The sequence below is a fragment of the Panthera onca genome, chromosome C1 (assembly GCF_046562875.1).
Source record: "Panthera onca isolate mPanOnc1 chromosome C1, mPanOnc1 haplotype 2, whole genome shotgun sequence".
Taxonomy (NCBI): domain Eukaryota; kingdom Metazoa; phylum Chordata; class Mammalia; order Carnivora; family Felidae; genus Panthera; species Panthera onca.
In genome coordinates, this window is record NC_138346.1 from 201,904,429 (window position 1) to 201,922,063 (window position 17,635).

A 17,635-nucleotide genomic window follows, 5' to 3' on the forward strand; every position below is an offset into this window, starting at 1 on the left:
TCAGGATCTGGTAGAGTGAGTCTCCCATCTTGCTCTTCAAAATTATCTTGGCCTTTGTTTGCCTTTGGTTCTTCCATATATGTTAGAATCTCCTTATCAAGTTCTACACAAACCCTGTTGGGATCTTGTTTGGAAGTGTGATACTTAGTAAGAGCTGATAATTTCATGATACTGAGGTTCCCTGACCACAGCATTTTTTTTGAGAAGCAGTGGAATGTAGACTGGCCTCTGAAGTCAGACCTGGCATAGAATCCCAGCTCTGTGATAGGGGACAGATCACTTCACGTCCATGAGTCTCAGTATCCTCAACTCTACAACAGGGATGATAATGGTCACTGATGGTCATGGGGGTTAAATGAGATAACACCTGTAAAGCACTTAGCATGGTTCTTAGCATATAGTAGGTGCTCAATGAATAGAACCTGTTGTTGGTAATGACTGTCCCCTTCTCCTCTCGCCAAGATTGGTATCTACTTCCTGAGTGCTTTGCCAAGGATACTTCCCCTTGCAAAAGCTATGGACTTGTGGGAGTGGTGAGATGTGCAATGTCCTGCCCTTTCCCAATATCTACCTTCATACTGTCCTAGGAGCTCAGTGTCCAGGGCTGTACTCCTTCTTCAGGCTCGGTGAGGCATTGGAGGTGGCAGTTGTTCTTTGTTGGGGGAGGGCAGGGGATGGCAGCAGGGGTCCAAGATCTTGGGTCCCCAGTTCTGGGCCATCTTGGAGGGAACTAGTTTGCTGGAACCCCAAGCTCTTGGCCAGGCCCAGATGGGAAGGATAGACAGCAAGGGAGACACAGCTGGGATGATAGACAAGATGGAGTAGACAAAGACAACATCCTGGAAGAGGATAGAGGGGCAAAGCCAGAAGTCCCTTGAAGGTTATCCTGTCATGCTCCTGCCTCCAAACTCATTGGTGCCTCAAGCCTTTCAGACAATTTAGGATTGGGGCTAGTGATGGCTGTGCTCACATTGCAAGATTTTCCTGGGTACACTACCTTCTGTCTCTTCTTCTCTTGTCACCTTCTTCCCTTCTCTGGCCAGCCAGAAGAGGGGCTATGAGAGCCCCCCAGAAGAGGATAAAGGGTATATGGGGGTACTCACCAGGAAGACTGAAGGCTCCATCCCCAGTAAATAGCAGTTAGCAGTAAAAGCCACTGGATGCCCATGGCTCTGCCCATGTTGATGGTCCTGGAAAGCACGGATAAGGAGTCTCAGCTTGAACAGGGGAACAGACAGCAGCTCCAAGACAGTGAGGCACTGCTGGCACTGGTGCCATCTCTCATCTGCCTGCTGAGTTACCACCCCACCCCCAGCTGTCCAGACTCCTTCCCAGCTGGCCCCGGGGGGGGCGGGGGGGGCTTTACGGGCCTGGAACCAATGCAGACCAGAGGGGGATGGAGGGTGGATTTTCTCATTAGTTGCAATCAGTGGGCCTCTGGGGACTCCCATTCCAACTGGTGAATATCCCTAAGGCCCCTAACTGTTAGCCTTTGTTGAACAGCTGGACAGAACTCTCGGCCTTCCAGGCTCCTCCCCAACCCAACCCAAGGGAATCTGAGTCTCAGGGACGTGGATGATCTTACTGGTCTCCCAACTCTTGAGCTAAAAGTTGGCCATTTGATTTTAGAGCTGGAGAGCAATCTCACCCTCGCCCCACTGCACAGGTGGGAAAAATAAGGCACAGTGACTTACCCAAGGATGAGAATCCAGTCCTCCAAGGCAGTTCTTCCTATTGCCCATGACTTCCACAGCTCTCTCAGACTCTCTGCATTACCCAGCTCAGGAATTTGCTGTGGCTGTCAATGGTCTTTAGTGTGAAGGTCCCAAGACCTCACAGGTCCTAGGTTCCCCACTAGACCTCATTCACTGGACCCACAGACTCCTCCTGCTATCTTCCAGCAAGTTCCAGTGCCCCTCTCCTCCGAAAAGCCTACCAGGACCCATGCTTTGCCAGTCACTCTCCATTGCCCCAGGATAAAACTGCTTGTATTTGCACGACTTGATCAATGGTGACCTCAACAGACTAGGGCTCCCCAGAATAAGGACCAGTCTTCTCTACCTTCAGAGAGGGAGGGTAGGGCTGTCTCCATCAGACCAGGCTCCTAACCATGAGGACCAAATTCCCACCCACTGCCACCCCCCCAACCAAAAAAAAATTAGAACAGTAAGGGCAGAGATTATATCCCTACCATTAAGTCACAAATTTTCAGGGTGCAGATTCTCTCTCCCATTAGATTAGAAGCTCTAGAGGGCTGTCAGTAACTCTCCCACCAGACAAATAGGCTTTTGGCAAGAATTGCCCCAAGGGGTTTGTAGAGCCACGATTCAGACATATTGATCCCAACGCAAAATTTTATTGTCAATACACAGATGCCTGGCCCCACTGGCCTCACCTTTCTCCTCTTGGTGCTTAAGCCCACTTAGGCCCCATCTAGCTCTGGCCTAATGCAGAGGACCAGGGATGCCCATCCTTAGGACAAACCCTGGCTGCCTTAGCCAGCACCCCCGCTAGGTGCTCATCCTTGCTATGGGGCTCCCTCTCTCATCCAGCATCCTTGTCCATCTGAATTCCTCTGAACCTGGGGCTCACAGGTACAAGCCCTGGACATGCCACCCCCTTCTCAGCCCCAGGCATCTGCCGAGGTGTAAGGGAGAGGATGGGCTCAGACCAGGCTGTGCCAAGTCACACTAGAGGTGCAGGAAGATGCAGCAGCTGGGTGTGTGTGCGCAGGTCCCTTGGCTCCCGTCCTGCCTCTCAGCGGCTGGCCTTGTGTTTATTAAGGAGCAGGTTTGTGTTGGATTCCTGAACCTGCAAACCAAGGGGTTTTCTTGTCGATCCCTCACCTTCACATGGCAAACACTGCCTTGCTCCCCTCCCCTCCTGGCAGCTACCCTGCCAGGCCTCCCAGGGAAGTCCTTCATATGTCTGACTCTAGCTGCCTTAGTATCCACTCTGAGCTTGGGAGCCCAGGCTGTGGACATTCACAAGGCTCCAGGCCATTCTAGCCCAGTCAGGTGGTTTGGGAAGTGGAGAAAGGAAATTAAGTTATGTGGGTGTGTGCCTTTTTCTCCCTAAAAGCTTCCTCCCTCAGGAGGAGGCTGTGTGTGTGTGTGTGTGTGTGTGTGTGTAAAAAAAAAAAAAAAAAAAAAAATATATATATATATATATATAAATAAATATATAAATATTATATATAAATAAATATATAAATATATAAATATTATATATAAATATATATATATATATATTTTTTTTTTTTTTTTTTAAGAGAGAGAGAAAGGGAGCACAAGCAGGGGTAGTGGGGCAGAGGGAGAGAGAGAATCTTAAGCAGGCTCTATGCTTATCCCAGAGCACAACACAGGGCTCAATCCCATAGCCCTGGGATCATGACCTGAGCCCAAATCAAGAGTCAGACCCTCAACTGACTGAGCCACCCAGGTGCCCCAAGAGGAGGCCATTCTTATGCACCCTGGAGAGAACCCAGGGGCCCTCTGCCCCCAGTGGGCCTAGGTATCTGCCACTAAGCAGAAACTGAGCTGGCTCAAGCCACCCTAGGAAGGGGTAGGTTTGAAGGCATTAGAAACATAAGTGGCTCCATGGGAGGAGCCTGAAGGGAGCCGGCAGAGGCTCTCTGAGGAGGAAAGGGTGGAACCTAACCGATCAGCTGTGGCTGAGGGAGTGCAGTCCGTGCACAGAAGTCTAGAAGGTAGACCTGTCTTGAAATCGACAGAAAGTTTGACTAATGGGGCAGAGGCTGAGCTGGGTGGGGTGGCTGGACGAGCACTTATTGGGTAGGAGAGGGAAGCTGCATGCACCTTATCCCTGTTGATGAGCGCAGTGATCAAGTCTTGCTGGCAAGTCATGTCGTGGATGTCCAGGGAGGACCCACTCGCCACCGACAGGCTCAGGGACACATGCTTGTGCATCAGCTCCTCCTCCTGCTCCTGGTTGAAGCGGATGGAGCGCACCTCCTCTACTATCCTGGGGGCAGAGGGGTGAGTACTTTCCGAGGGCTGAGGGAGTTTGGAGGGGAAGGAGAAAAAGGGGGGCAGACCCCACATCTCTTCCCTGGCATCCACCCCGCTTTGCCCTCCCCCCTCACTCCTATGGAGATCCAGCCAAAGTTGTGTGCTCACGTGGGATGGAAGAACAGGGAGGTCTGGGGATTCTAGCTCCTGCACCCACAGACCCTGGTCAAGTAGGGCCCCAGGGCCCGTGTTATAGAATGGTGATGGCCCCGAGGTCTGCGCTCAGCCCAGACTTATGGGACTCGGGGTACCCCCAATACCCGGCCTACATGTTAAGCTCATCTCGGATCTCCTTGTACTGCATCAAGTTCTCCTGTATTGCCTCGAGCACCAGGTAAAAGTTGTCACAGGTGTTTTCCGAGAGGTTAGACAGGTTGCCCCCCGTAAGTGGCTCCTGGGGGAGGCCAGACATCTCCAAACGGGCGACCGCACAGTGCACCAGTGGCAGGTAGTTACTTCCATCCTCCTCCTCCTTGCCTGTCTGGGAGGAGGGAAACGGGGAAGGGACAGAGCTCAGCCGACACCCCTCCCCCAGTCCCTTCCTGCTTGGCTTCGGGGAGGATGAGTCTCCCAGGATACCAGGGTTCTAATGCCCCTCATTGAGCTCCAACAGATCTTAGCCTCCCTACGCTGTTGGTGGGAGGCTTCAGATGCATAAGCCCTTTCCCTACCTCTTTGAAAATTCTTAGCCCCTTTTCAAAATTTAGCACCCAGTTTCCCTCCTGATAAATCCTACCCGGCCAACTTCTAAAGCCCTGGCTACTCTGAAGTCATAGCCCACAGCCGTCAACATTGTGGAAGTACTCCACCCTCCACCCTCACCGACCTTTTGGAGGTTCTACCCCTGAATGAGTAGCACTGCAGCTAACATTTAATGAGTTGTATGTGTGTGCCAACTACTGTTCATTTATCTCCATAATTCTCATGATAGTCCTATGAGAAAAGAACTATTATTATTCCCATTTTGCAGAAGAAATTGAGGCTTAAATTGGTTATCTGCCCAAAGGTCACCCAGCCACTCAGTTTTGAGTTGCCATAGACATAAGGCATCTAGGGGGCGCCTGAGTGGCTCAGTTAGTTAAGTGTCAGCTCTGGTCATGATCTCATGGTTCATGGGTTCAGGTCCCACATTGAGCTCTGTGCTGGCAGTGTGGAGCCTGCTTGGGATCCTCTCTCTCTAGCTCGCTCTCTCTCTCTCTCTCTGCCCCTCTCCCGTTGTGCACGCGCATGCTCTCTCTCTCAAAATGAAAAAACTTTAAAAACCTAGGAAATCCATACCCCTCAGATGTCACTCAAGGTAGGGCATGCTGCCCCCAGGTCTCAGGCTTGACTTTCCCCAGGCCCTCGAGTGTGGAAGCATGTGCATGTGCACTCACATACACACATACACACACATATGTGCACATATACACAGTCAAGTCAGTACATTCTGCGCCCTCCTCCCTTCTGCCCTCCCATCCCACTCACCTCACGGAAGGTTGTCTGATGCAGTTGTCCGTGCTCGCCTGCCTTCATCATTTGCTCCAGATTGGTGGTCACCACAACGACCAACAGGTTGATGCCAATGAAGGCACCGATGGTGATGAAGACGGCGAAGTAGACAGCACCCCCAATCTCCATTGCGTACTCTCTTGTCTCCATCCTGGAGATGGCAGACAGGGGCCCTTTGAGCCTCGATTTCCCCATCTAGGAAACGGGGACACTACCTCAAGGCCCACTGGGTCTTCTGCTACCTCACTGCTGTTGTGCTGATCGAATGCCTGTTCCTGACTGTCATAGCAGCTGCTCTTTGTTGAGCACACAGGGCCTCAAGCCAGCCCTCTAAGGTGGGGATGTGTCCATCGGCATTATCAAGTTTAATCTACTGGCTACACTCTTTATTCACGATTTTCTTATTTTAAAAAATAACTCAAGCTCATAATAGGAGAATTAGAAGGAAGATATATAGGAAAAAAACCCATCTACTATTAATACCTTGTTATGAATCTCCTATAAGATATTTTCCTAAAGAATAGGTCTTTCTTTCTCTCTTTCCATACACACACACACACACACACACACACGCACACACGCACGCGCGCGCATATAGAGATACTCTGTGCCAGGCTCTATGCTAAGAGATTTAAATAGATTTTCTCTGTTGATCCTTACAGCAATTCAGACACAGTTAATTACAATAATCCCCAATCAGCAGGTGAGGAAGCTGAGGCTCAGAAGAGAGATGAAGGAATTTGTCCAAGGTTGCATGGCTAGTGTGATGGAGCAAAGACTCAAAAGCCCAGCCTCCAGTATACCTTTATTTACACTCTATGATTTTCCCACTACCTACATCATAGTGGGTGGTGCCCACAGAAACCCTTTCCCAGCTGTGCTTCTAGTCTCACAAGAGATAAAAAGAAATCAGTCAGGAGGACCCACTTCCTAGAGTGCACTGGAAACAAATAGGGTAATGGAAAAGAACAGAACCTGGTGGCCATCTATGGCCCCAAATGGCCTTGGGCAGCAGGTGTAAGAAAGAATGAAATGAGGCTCTGAGTTCCCAGGAATCCAGGCAGCTTGGTGGGCTCAGATGTGGGCTGGGAGGCTGTCCTGAAACCACAGAGCTGCTCTCTTGCTCAAGACCTACCCACTTGTTTAGCATGACAGGAGAAATGATGAACAGGCCTGCAGTAGGACTTTGAACAGGTGGAATTTCAAGGGGAACAAGGCTTCAAGCAGGCCACAAACCCAGAGGCCCCAGTCTCAGGGGTCTCCCTTCCCCCAGTTTGAAGTTCCAGGCACCCCCCTCCTGCTGGGCACACCCTCATCCCAAGCTCTGGACCACCCACTCCCACTGCCTCGCCCCACTGGGTTGGGGGCCCGGAAGCCCCACAGACACTCACTGAAAGTCCCTGTAGATGTCCACCCAGCCATCTTGGGTGATGCAGATGAAAAGGGTGTACAGGGCAACCTGCATGTTCTGGAAATGCATGGGCACAAACGCACCAAAGAGAGTGACCCCGAACACGGAGAACACCTGCCAGAGAAACCAGAGAAGATGCCTGGACTTCACCCAGGGACCTTGGGGACAGGACATGCACATGCCATGCAAATGAACACCGCCAAGGGAATGACAGGGATTCAGGCCCATAGGCCTCTCCTCTTCTTCCAGACACCCCTGTATCCCCAGTGACCCAGGGGCCCTGCTCAGGGAAGGGGAGGATTGAGGGCAAGGGAGGGCACTGACCAGCATGAAGAAGAGGATGAGGGTCATGATATTGGCCATGTCAGGCACCGACTGCAGGATGACACGGATGATCCGGGCCAGAGGCTCCACCGCCATGCACACGTGCACCAGACGAAGCGCCCTGTGGCACAGCCTCTCAGGGGTGCCCCCTGGCCCCTCCCAGGCCCCTCCTCCCCCCGCCCCCTGACCTGCCCAGACAGGCAGAACTGATCCCCACCTCATCTCCTTCCCGGGGTCCAGACAGTTCCCCTTCTTCTCCCGAGTTCCCAGCTCACCTGAGGGTATAGGTGATGGAAATGGAACTGAGTTCATTAATGAAGAACCCCAGGAGCAAGATAAAGATGATCAGGAAGTTGAGGATGTTCCAGCCGTCCTGGGGGGGGTTGGGGGGGCCAGCCCCAGTGGGGTCTATCAGGCCCAGCCTGTGGGGACATCCTGGGCCTGCCCTCCCACTGCCCCAAGGTTGGGAGGCTCAGTGTTCCTCTCAGAGCAGGGCCAGTTATCTGCCACCCACTGCTGTTACTTATCTGCATTCCCCAAACGTGCCACAAAACACACAGGCACTCCCTGTCTCGTACGTGTGTCCACGGCCAAGTGCAGTCTCAGAGACACACAGTGGAGACTCTCACGTATACACAGCTAGTTCCTAAGCTGAGCAGCCACCTGGGCTAGCGCACTGCTGAAAATGGCCTTGCCCTACGGTTAGGTGACAGGAGAGCGTTCGGATGCTCCAGGCTTTGTGTGGCTCACACTATAATTAATAATACAATAAAAGTAAATACTAATAAAAACATTCAAGAACACTACTTCAGTAGCCAGTTCAGAAGTACACTAGCCCTCACTGTACGAGAGAGAGAGACAGAGACAGGGAGAGAGAGAGAGACAGGAAATTTTTACAAGCCCTCTGTCCAGTAAGGCACAAAGTTACATAGGGGTGGGGACTGAGGAAGGAGCCTCATGTATGAAAAGTTCAAGCACAGCCACGAAAGGGGGAATTTATCTAACAAACAGTGGATACATTTATGTTTCAGCCAGTGATCCCACTACTCAAATCTGACCCACGGAAACTCTGGTTCAAGTACAAAATGACACCTGTGTAAGGTTGAAAACAACTAAAGTGTCCAGCAATGAGACACCAATTGAATAAACCACGGAGCATTTATTCAATGGAGCGCTGTGTAGCAAAAAAGACAAATGGGAAATATCTCCATGTACTGATACAGAAAGGTTGCCAGGATCCATTAAGTGACAAAAGCAAAGTGCGAGGGAAGGGAGGAGGGAGGCAAAGACAAAGGAAGGGAGGGAGAGGAGGGATGGGGGACAAAGGCAAAGGAAAACTAAAGTATACACATATTAGCTTATGATCGCAAAATACACACTGATAGGCTATAAATCTAAAAAGATTACCTGGGGTGGAGGGGAAGAGATGAAGGGAGGGAGTGGAAGGAAGAATTCTCTGTGTACCTTTCAATATAGTTTTCGACCAATCTATATCTGCATTAAATATTCAAAAAGAAAACTTTTTTTTTTTAACGTTTTATTTATTTTTGAGACAGGGAGAGACAGAGCATGAACAGGGGAGGGTCAGAGAGAGGGAGACACAGAATCTGAAACAGGTTCCAGGCTCTGAGCTGTCAGCACAGAGCCCGACGCGGGGCTCGAAATCACAGACCGCGAGATCATGACCTGAGCCGAAGTCGGCCGCCCAACCGACTGAGCCACCCAGGCGCCCCAAGAAAACTTTTTCTAATGGGAAAAAAAAGTTCTTAAACGTATCAGGTAGAACAGTGAACACAAGCCCTCCTGGAATCCCACATTCGGCGTGCCTGTGCCTACACGTACATCAGGAGACGCAAGTCAGCCTGGCCACAGATCCGGCGCTCTAACCAGCCAGTATTAAGCTCCTAGTATACGCCAGACCCTGCACCGGATCCTGAGGATACAAGGAGATTTCTGCCCTGCAGGGCACACAATTTCCAGGAAGACAGATTGACAGTAAATTGAAACTCCATGTGAGAGAGATTGTCAGGGAGACACTGGGAGAGGCGGGAGGACTTCCTGGAAGAGAAGATCTCTGAACGAGTCTGAAGCTGTAAGCAGGAGTAGAGCAAATGAATAAAGTGGCAGGGAGCTTTCATAGACGAGAGGTCAGCTTGGACAAAGGCATGGAGGCGAGAAGCAGCGGTGTGTGCGGATGCGTGAGGGTGCGTGTGCGGATGCGTGCGTGTGCGGATGCGTGCGTGTGCGGGTGCGTGTGGGTATGCGCTGGGGAGTGCAGCTGCAAGCAGTCTGGTAGCCGGAACTTCAAGGGCAAGGCAGGGAAAGATGAGGCTGCAGAAATAAGCAAGGGCCACATCGTGGAAGGCCTTAAACACTATAAAGCCTTTCGACCTGATCTATAAACAACAGGGAGCCAGGGCAGGATTTTAAGGATACTTTGGCCTGTGCCTTGGGGAGATTACTTTGATGGGGGGGGGGGGGGGGGGGGGGGTTGGGGGGGGGGGAGGGGTATCCTGGAGGCTAAAGCAACATCCTAGTGGGAGAAGACCAGGCAAGAGCTAGAGAGGGGTAGCAAAGAGGCAGAAGTGGCAAGACATTTGAGAAATCGTTAGGCGGTGAAACTGATTAATAGGCTGTGGGGGTAAGGAGGAAAAAGGAATCCACAAGAGTAGAAGAAAAGGAAGAGCTGGGGACAAAACTTTGGGGATTCCTACATGGTGGGGTCATATTTTGAGATATTAATTTACAGGCTTTCCACTTTCCTGCATTTCCTCTTTCCCTCCCCCAGTCTCCCCCCTCCACAACAGCCAGGGGGGTGAGGGAGAAGGAGGCAGAAACAATCTCTAACAAACCCTGGTTTTCACCCTGGTCCCTGATGAAGGTTAGGGTTTAGGACATGAATTCTCAGCCAGGGATGATTTTGCCCTCCAAGGGACATTTGGCAATGTCTGGGGACATTCTTGGTTGTCACAACTAGGAAGATGCTAAGTGGCATCTAGTGGGGAGAGGCCAGGAATGCTTCAGAACACCCTCCAGTGCACAGGACAGCCCCCACAACAAAGGATCATCCAGGCCAAAAGGTCTATAGTGCTGAGGTTGAGAACCATGGGTTTAAGGGACAAGCAGAGTGACTGGGAGGAGCACAAGATTCTCAGGCTTGCTTCAGTTCCCTTGTCCTAATGAAAGCCTGGGGGTTAACCTTGAAAGTGCAGGCCCCCTGGGGTGCCTGGTTGCTCAGCCCATAGAGGGTGTGACTTGCGATCTCAGGGTCCTTTGTTGAGTTCAAGCCCCACACTGGGCGTGGAGCTTACTTAAATAAAAATTAAAAAAATTAAAGAAGCATTGCTAAGAAAGTGCAGACCCCCTACTGCTGCTGAAAAAAAAAATCTCAAGAAGATACAAAGGAAGAAATGTTTTCTCTTATGGAACAGATGTCTGCCTGCCTCCAGGGCTAATTCTGATAAAGTGGACCATTGAAATGTTCACACAAAGCACCGTACCTACTCCCCTCCCCTCGAGTGAGGAAACACTAAGGGTGTGCACCATCCCTTCGATTTTCTGTTAATGAACATCCTTGCAAATGTTATTTGCACAAAGCAGTCTTTAAGACGCCCAGACTTCAGCAATGTTGTTCTGGGTTCAACTACACCGTGTTCTGTGAACCTCTGACCCCTGGAAAGCTTAGAATTCTAACTGGTTGTCCTGGTAATGGTATTAAAAAAATTTTTTTTAATGTTTATTTATTTTGAGAGAGAGAGAGAAAGAGAGAGAGACAGACTGTGAGCGGGGGAGGTGCAGAGAGAGAGGGAGACACAGAATCCAAAGCAGGCTCCAGGCTCTGAGCTGGCAGCACAGAGCCTGACTCGGGGCTCAAACCCAGAAACCGTGAGATCATGACCTGAGCCAAAGTCGGCCGCTCAAATGACAGTCACCCAGGCGCCTCCTGGTAACTGTATTTAAATGATACTTCCTTTTTTTGAAAGGTATAAAGACTTGATAGTCTTGTTGTTGTTGTTTTCTTAATATTTTATTTTAGGGGTGCCTGGGTGGCTCAGTTGGTTAAGCAGCTGACTCTGGCTCAGGTCATGATCTCGTGGTTCATGACTCGAGCCCCATGTTGGGCTCTGTGCTGATTGCAGGAGCCTGCTTTGGATTTTGTGTCGCCCTCTCTCTCTGCCCCTCCCCTACTCATGCTCTGTCTCTGTCTCTCTCAGAAATAAACATTAAAAAAACTGTTTTATATGCTTGAAAAAAAAAGATTTTATTTTAAGTAGTCTCTATACCCAACATGGGCTTGAACTCACAACCCTGAGATCAAGGGTTGCATGCTCCACTGAGTGAGCCAGCCAGGCGCCCCAAAAGGTTTTCTTAAAGCCTCTTCTCAAACATGGCCAAAGGCAAAATAAATCCCTGGACTTCAGAAATGACTTGACCATAGGGGTTTGCACAAGTGCTCACAAAGGAGGGGCAAAGAGAGAGGGGTAGAGAGAGAATCCCAAGCAGGCTCCATGTGGTCAGCTTAAAGCCCAATGAGGGGTTCGACCTGGGGCTCAAACTCACGAACCATGAGATCATGACCTGAGCCAAAATCAAGAGTCAGACACTTAACTGACTGAGCCACCCAGGTGCCCCAGTACAAATTACTTTCTGCTGCATCACAGACATCTCAGAAGTGGTTGGTCTCTCTCTCCACACAACGCGCGCGCGCACACACACACACACACACACACACACAGACCCTCGGCTCGTAGGACCAGAAGAAGCCCAGGGGTGGGGTGCAGTCCCTAAGGAGTTGGGGCGATGGCAGAAAGGACCCAGGATCTCACCTTCCAGAAAATCCAGAAGCCATTTAACCAGCCGAGGAGGACCTCACAGATAAGGATGGTCAGCACAATGTCATCTATGGTAGAGAACAACTCATAGTGTTTCTATATGAAAGACAGAGAAAAAGAGAGGGGCAGAGAGGTCAGTGGCACAGAGCCTGGGCAAGGCTGGGCAGGGCGGCATCTGTCGGGGGAAGGGCAGGCCCGTACTCCTGCTGCTCTTCATCAGCAACTTTGCAGCTGCCTTTAGTACACATTGTCCATGTACATGCCAGGCACCGTGCTAAGGCCCCACATGTGTCATTCATGTCAGCATCACCATCGTCCTCCAAAGTGGGCTTTATTCCCGTCTCACAGATGAGGAATCAGAGAGGTGCCTGAGGCCACAGAGTTAGCAATAAAGACTGTTGCCTGACTATAGGGGCGCCTGGGTGGCTCAGTTGGCTGGGCGTCCGACTTTAGCTCAGGTCATGATCTCGTGGTCCGTGAGTTCGAGCCCCGCGTCAGGCTCTGTGCGGACAGCTCAGAGCCTGGAGCCTGCTTCCGATTCTGTGTCTCCCTCTCTCTGGCCCTCCCCCACTCACACTCTGTCTCACTCTCTCTCTCAAACATAAGTAAACATTAAAAAAAAATTAAGAAAAAAAAAAAGACTGTTGTCTGACTATAAACCTTTGCTCCTAACCTCTGGAGCAGGGGTACTTGAGAAAGGGAGGTGGCTGAGAGGCAGAACAGGCTCCAGGATTGGAAGGAAAGGCCCTGGCCGCTGAGACAGAGGGCACCAAGCCTCATCCTTCCTTCTCTGGTTGTCCCAGCGACTCCTGCTGCTTTGTCTCCCAAATCTCCCAGACAAGGCCTGACCGACTTCCTGCATATGCCCCCTGCCCCCCACTGCCGGCCTACTCACGGGTCCAGTTCCCTGGGTGGATGGACTCATGGATGGATGACCATGACCTTGAATTCTGTTTAAAATCCAACTCACTGGGGCGCCTGGGTGGCTCAGTCAGTTAAGCATCCAACTCTTGATTTCGGCTCAGGTCATGACCTCCCAGTTCGTGGGACTGAACCCCACATTGGGCTTGGCACTGACAGCATGGAGCCTGCTTGGGAATCTCTCTCTCCCACTCTCCCTGCCCCACTCCAGCTCTCTCTCAGTCTCTCTCAACATAAATAAATAAACATTAAAAAAAAAAATCCAACTCACTTTCCCCCAATCTCCCATGAAGCTGTAACCCTACTATAGTTTGTGACCCTGTTAACAGCTCCCAGCCTCCAACTCCACCCTGGCAGTTACCAAAGTCCCTTGGACTCCTCTCTTTCTCCACTTCCATGGCCAACAGACTCAGTGCCTCAAGGTTCACTACCACACGCAGAGGCCTCCTGGTACCCACAACCTTGCCATCACCCATATCCACCGGCCAATGAGAGGCTGGGCAGAGTTTCTTAAACCCGGATGGGAGATTAAGGTTTTGGGCTCCCTGCCTGTTCCAAATTCCCTAAGGGTGTCATGGGCCAGGGATGTCGGTCTATAACAAGGAAGAGCTTTCTGTCCCCTCAGCTCCACCCCGCTGACTCCCGGAGGCAATAAACTCTCTGCACTATTTGCTGCAAGAGCTTCCTAAATACTCCATCCGCCTTCTCCAAGTCATGAGCATCCATGGCTAAATCAGAGTTGCTTCCTCCACCCACAAGCCTGCTATGGCTCCTAATGGCATAGGGACAAGGTTCAAAACCAGTCTGGTATTCACAGGCCATGACTTTCATGGACACATATCCTACACCAGAGGTTTTAGCTAGCATTTTTTGACTGGGACCTATAGTAAGAGGTGAATTTTGTATTTCACATCCTCCCTCTTTCCCCCTCCCTCACTCTCTCTCGCGTGCACACACGTACAATTTCTATTTCATTCTTTTTCATTCTACTTCATTCTGTATCAGAATGCTGGTATCTGCAGTCTGAACTGATTTCACGATCCGTTGAGGGGTTGAAGCTGCCTTGTAGTTCTACTCGTGCTACAATCTTGGCTGTTGGGTGTCTGCCTCCACCGCATGGGAGGCAGCTCCTGTCAAGGCCACAGGAACTAAATCCAGGGGATGCTCCATGATCCTTCCCTGGCCTCCTCTCTTGCCATTTCTGGCCCCAGACCAGACAGCACACTCTCCTGGGTCCTCCCCACTCTACTGGTCACTCCTCCTCAGTCTCCTTTCATGCACCTCCTCCATTCTCTGTCGTTCAGTTGGAGACTCTCCTCAGAGCTCTGTCCTGGCGTTCTTCCCTTCTCACTGGATATGCTCTTCCCAGGTGACCTCGTGTACTCCTTTAGCTTCTGGCAACCATCCACCCAGACGCTGGCAGCCCTCACGTTGGAGTCTCCACCCCCCGAGCTCTCAGCAGGATCTCAGAGTTGAGCTCTAACCTCTCACTAGACATCTCTATGTGGATATTGCATGGGCGCCTCAAATGCTACTCAATTCAAAGTGACCTCGGCATTCTCCCCAAACCTACTCATTGTCCTATGTCCCCACGTCCCAACAAACAGCACCGTCCCCACACAGTTACTCAAGCCAGAAGTGTAACTTCTTGCTCTCTCCTTCCCTACACGTGTGAGATGATGATGTATGTTAAAAAAGGTGGCACACATAGGAAGTGCTTATGAAGTGTTTGCTATAAAGAAAAGCAGTCGGGAGGCCCATGGATTCAACTCCTAGAGAATTTCAAATGCACGTGACCTCTTTTACCAACGGCCATGGCCCTGGTCCAAGACCCACCATCTTTCACTAAACACCACAACACGGTCTTGCCAGACCATCTTGTCCCATTCTTGGCACCCTCCCTCCCGTGGTCCACACTGTAGCAGCCAGTGTACGTTTTCTGAAACACACGTCTGGTTATGTCACTTTCGCGCTTTAAACCCTTCCCTGACTTTCCAACGACATAGGATAGAGGCCATCCTCCTTAAGATAACTTAAAAACCCCGCACCATCTAGCTGTTGACCATCTCTCTGAAATCATCAGCCACCACGTTGGACATTTTTAAAACACTGACTTCAAATAGCATAATTCACGTATGTAGTATACGCCTTGTAAAGAAATTAAAACATGGATAAGACCAAAGTCATACTGGACTTCCAGACCGACACACAGAACTCGCTCACAAGCTGTTTTGTCCACCCTAAACACTCTTTCCCACCGCTCTTTGCCTGGCCAACTCCTACTCACTCTTCGTTCTCAGCGGAAGCATCCTTTTCTCCAGGAAGGCTTCCCTGACCCTACCGGGATGCTTACTCTGAGCTCCCATGTACTCTGACACTCAGGCATTTGTAATGACGTGCACGAGTCTGAGACAGGATTGGGTCTGCTATGATCATGCCCGGAACCCCAGCACAGAGTGATCCTCACTTTGTGACTATTTGTTAAAATGGGATACCCTTGGTGTGCCTGGGTGGCTCAGTCGGTTAAGCCTCCAACTTGGGCTCAGGTCATGATCTCACGGTTCATGGATTCGAGTCCCACATTGGGCTGTCAGTGCAGAGCCTGCTTGGGATTCTCTCTCTCTCTCCCTTGCCCTCTATGCCTCTCCCTCACTTGTGTTTTCTCTCTCTCTCAAAAATAAATAAACTTAAAAATGTGTGTGTGTATGTACATATATGTGTGTGTGTACACACACACACACACACACACACACACACACACATAATGGGATACCCTTCCCAACCAGGCACCCATTTGTCTGCCTCTGCTCACACCATTTTTCTCCTGCCCTTCCTCTTTACAAATCCAATGCCTTCCTCAAATCTGGGCCCCCTCCACCATGAGGTCTTCCTTGATCTCTAGTTCCCTGGAACGTCAGAGCTGACAGGCCCTTGAAGAACATTCAATCCAATCACCATGAACACATGAGGAGTCTGGGGCCCCGAGAGAAAAGTGCCTCACCCAGCCCTTGCCCCATTAGATCAGTGGGGGCAGAGGTCAGGCTGGAGTCCCACCTGGCCAAGGAAGGAGTTGGTGCGCAGAGCAATGGTGATGGCGTTGACCACCAGCAGCAAGGCCAGCAGCAGCTGGAAGGCTGGGTGACGAAGCAGCTGCTTGATGTACATGCGAGTGATGAACTCCTGCATGTCCCAGGTATCCTGGGAGAGGGCGGGGGACCTTCCTTCAGGCAGGTGTCACGGTGGGAGGCCTCTGCCTGGACGTTTGTTCTCAGTGAATGGGGTCCTGGGTGGGGGGGCCACTCTAAGGGGAGAAGTTGCCTGAGAGGGGTCATGAAATGGGGGCATCAGTGTAGGGGTCACTACCTATACGGCCACTAAAAGCGGGTGACTGCTGGGGGATCTTTGTGGGGATCATTGGAAGGGAGACTTCTGGGGTCTCTGCTGGTGACTGTCATCATATAAGGGTTCCCGTAGGGAGCACTGCCTGGCGGTTACTAACATGCCATGAGGGGGCCAACACAGGGATCACTGTTGGGGAGGGTCCTCAGGGGGGTTGTTTAGAAAATAGAAGGGGGCAGACTTATTCTGATGGCCTGTTGCCCCCTGGGCACAGCTGCAGAAGGGTGACTGTGGGGTGGGGGTCGCTGCCGGCTGCAGCCCAGGCCTCCTCCTTACCCTCGCGCTAGTGATGTCTCTGCGGTTGATCAGTACTTGCTCCTCTGTCCGGGTGTAGGGCTCGTGAGTGGCCCTCTGTGAGGGTGAGGAGAAGGCCCATCAGTGCGGCCACTGCCCCTGGGGACCCAGTGCGGTGTCCTGTGCCCCACCCTACGCTGGTATGCCCAGCTTGGGTGGGCCGAGGCAGGGGCCACCTACCATGACGTTCAAAGGTTTGATATTGATGTCGGTCCACTGCTGCCACCAAGTCCTTCGGTTTTCCATCATAGCTGCTCGTCTCCTCCCACTTACCAAAGAAACTTCATTCCAAGTGGCCTTGCTCCCCCTCGTGGTGAGATCATAGAGGACTCTGTGACCTCCAGCTGTCTGCATTCCACCAAGGAATTCTGACTGTAAGAGAAGCTCCTCCCGCTGACTCCCCTTGGTCCCCAGGGAGGAAGCCAGGGACACTAAGGGGCTGCAGTGGTCAGAGGCTGATGGGAACAGGTCAGGTCTCTTGTGCAGCCTGGATGGAGAGACACAGGGGCATGTCCCTGCTCTGGGTCCAGGAGCTAGAGGTGAGACTTGGAGGAGAGAAGAGCAGTGTTTGGCCCAGAGGCCCTCCTCCCAGCAAACCTCAACCTGTGCTCCTCCCCGTGGGCTAAACCATCCACCGCCCCAGTCTCCAGGCCCGCCCACCCTGCCCTTCCATGCAAGATGGGTTTCTCTATCTAGAGTAAAAGGCTGGTTTCTGTTTCTCTTTGAGCCCCCGGGGATGGGGCAGGAGAGCACCCTCTGGTCTCCAAAGGGCTGGGGGAGAGATGGGCATGAGTGGAAGCCCTCACTAACACGGATCAGCAGCCCATCATCCTGGCAGGCATGGAGCTCCGGGAATAGGGCCCAGGCCAGTGTGAACGCATGGCAGACTAGTTACCAAGAGCATTCGTGCCCTTCTGACATCTTTCCAGCCC

General features: G+C 51.4%; 1 protein-coding gene across 1 annotated transcript; it reads right to left on the reverse strand.

Moving 5' to 3' along the window:
- Window positions 1–2,181: 2,181 nt before the first annotated feature.
- On the reverse strand, window positions 2,182–17,228 carry CATSPER4 (cation channel sperm associated 4). The gene is made up of 11 exons (XM_060626398.3): window positions 16,884–17,228; window positions 16,686–16,760; window positions 16,065–16,208; window positions 12,084–12,185; window positions 7,533–7,630; window positions 7,258–7,378; window positions 6,914–7,047; window positions 5,499–5,673; window positions 4,301–4,512; window positions 3,819–3,984; window positions 2,182–2,811 (listed from the first exon to the last, which is right to left on the reverse strand). The coding sequence occupies exons 1-11, from the start codon at window positions 17,055–17,057 to the stop codon at window positions 2,758–2,760; spliced, it is 1,455 nt and encodes a 484-aa protein (XP_060482381.3). The 5' UTR covers window positions 17,058–17,228; the 3' UTR covers window positions 2,182–2,757.
- Window positions 17,229–17,635: the final 407 nt, after the last annotated feature.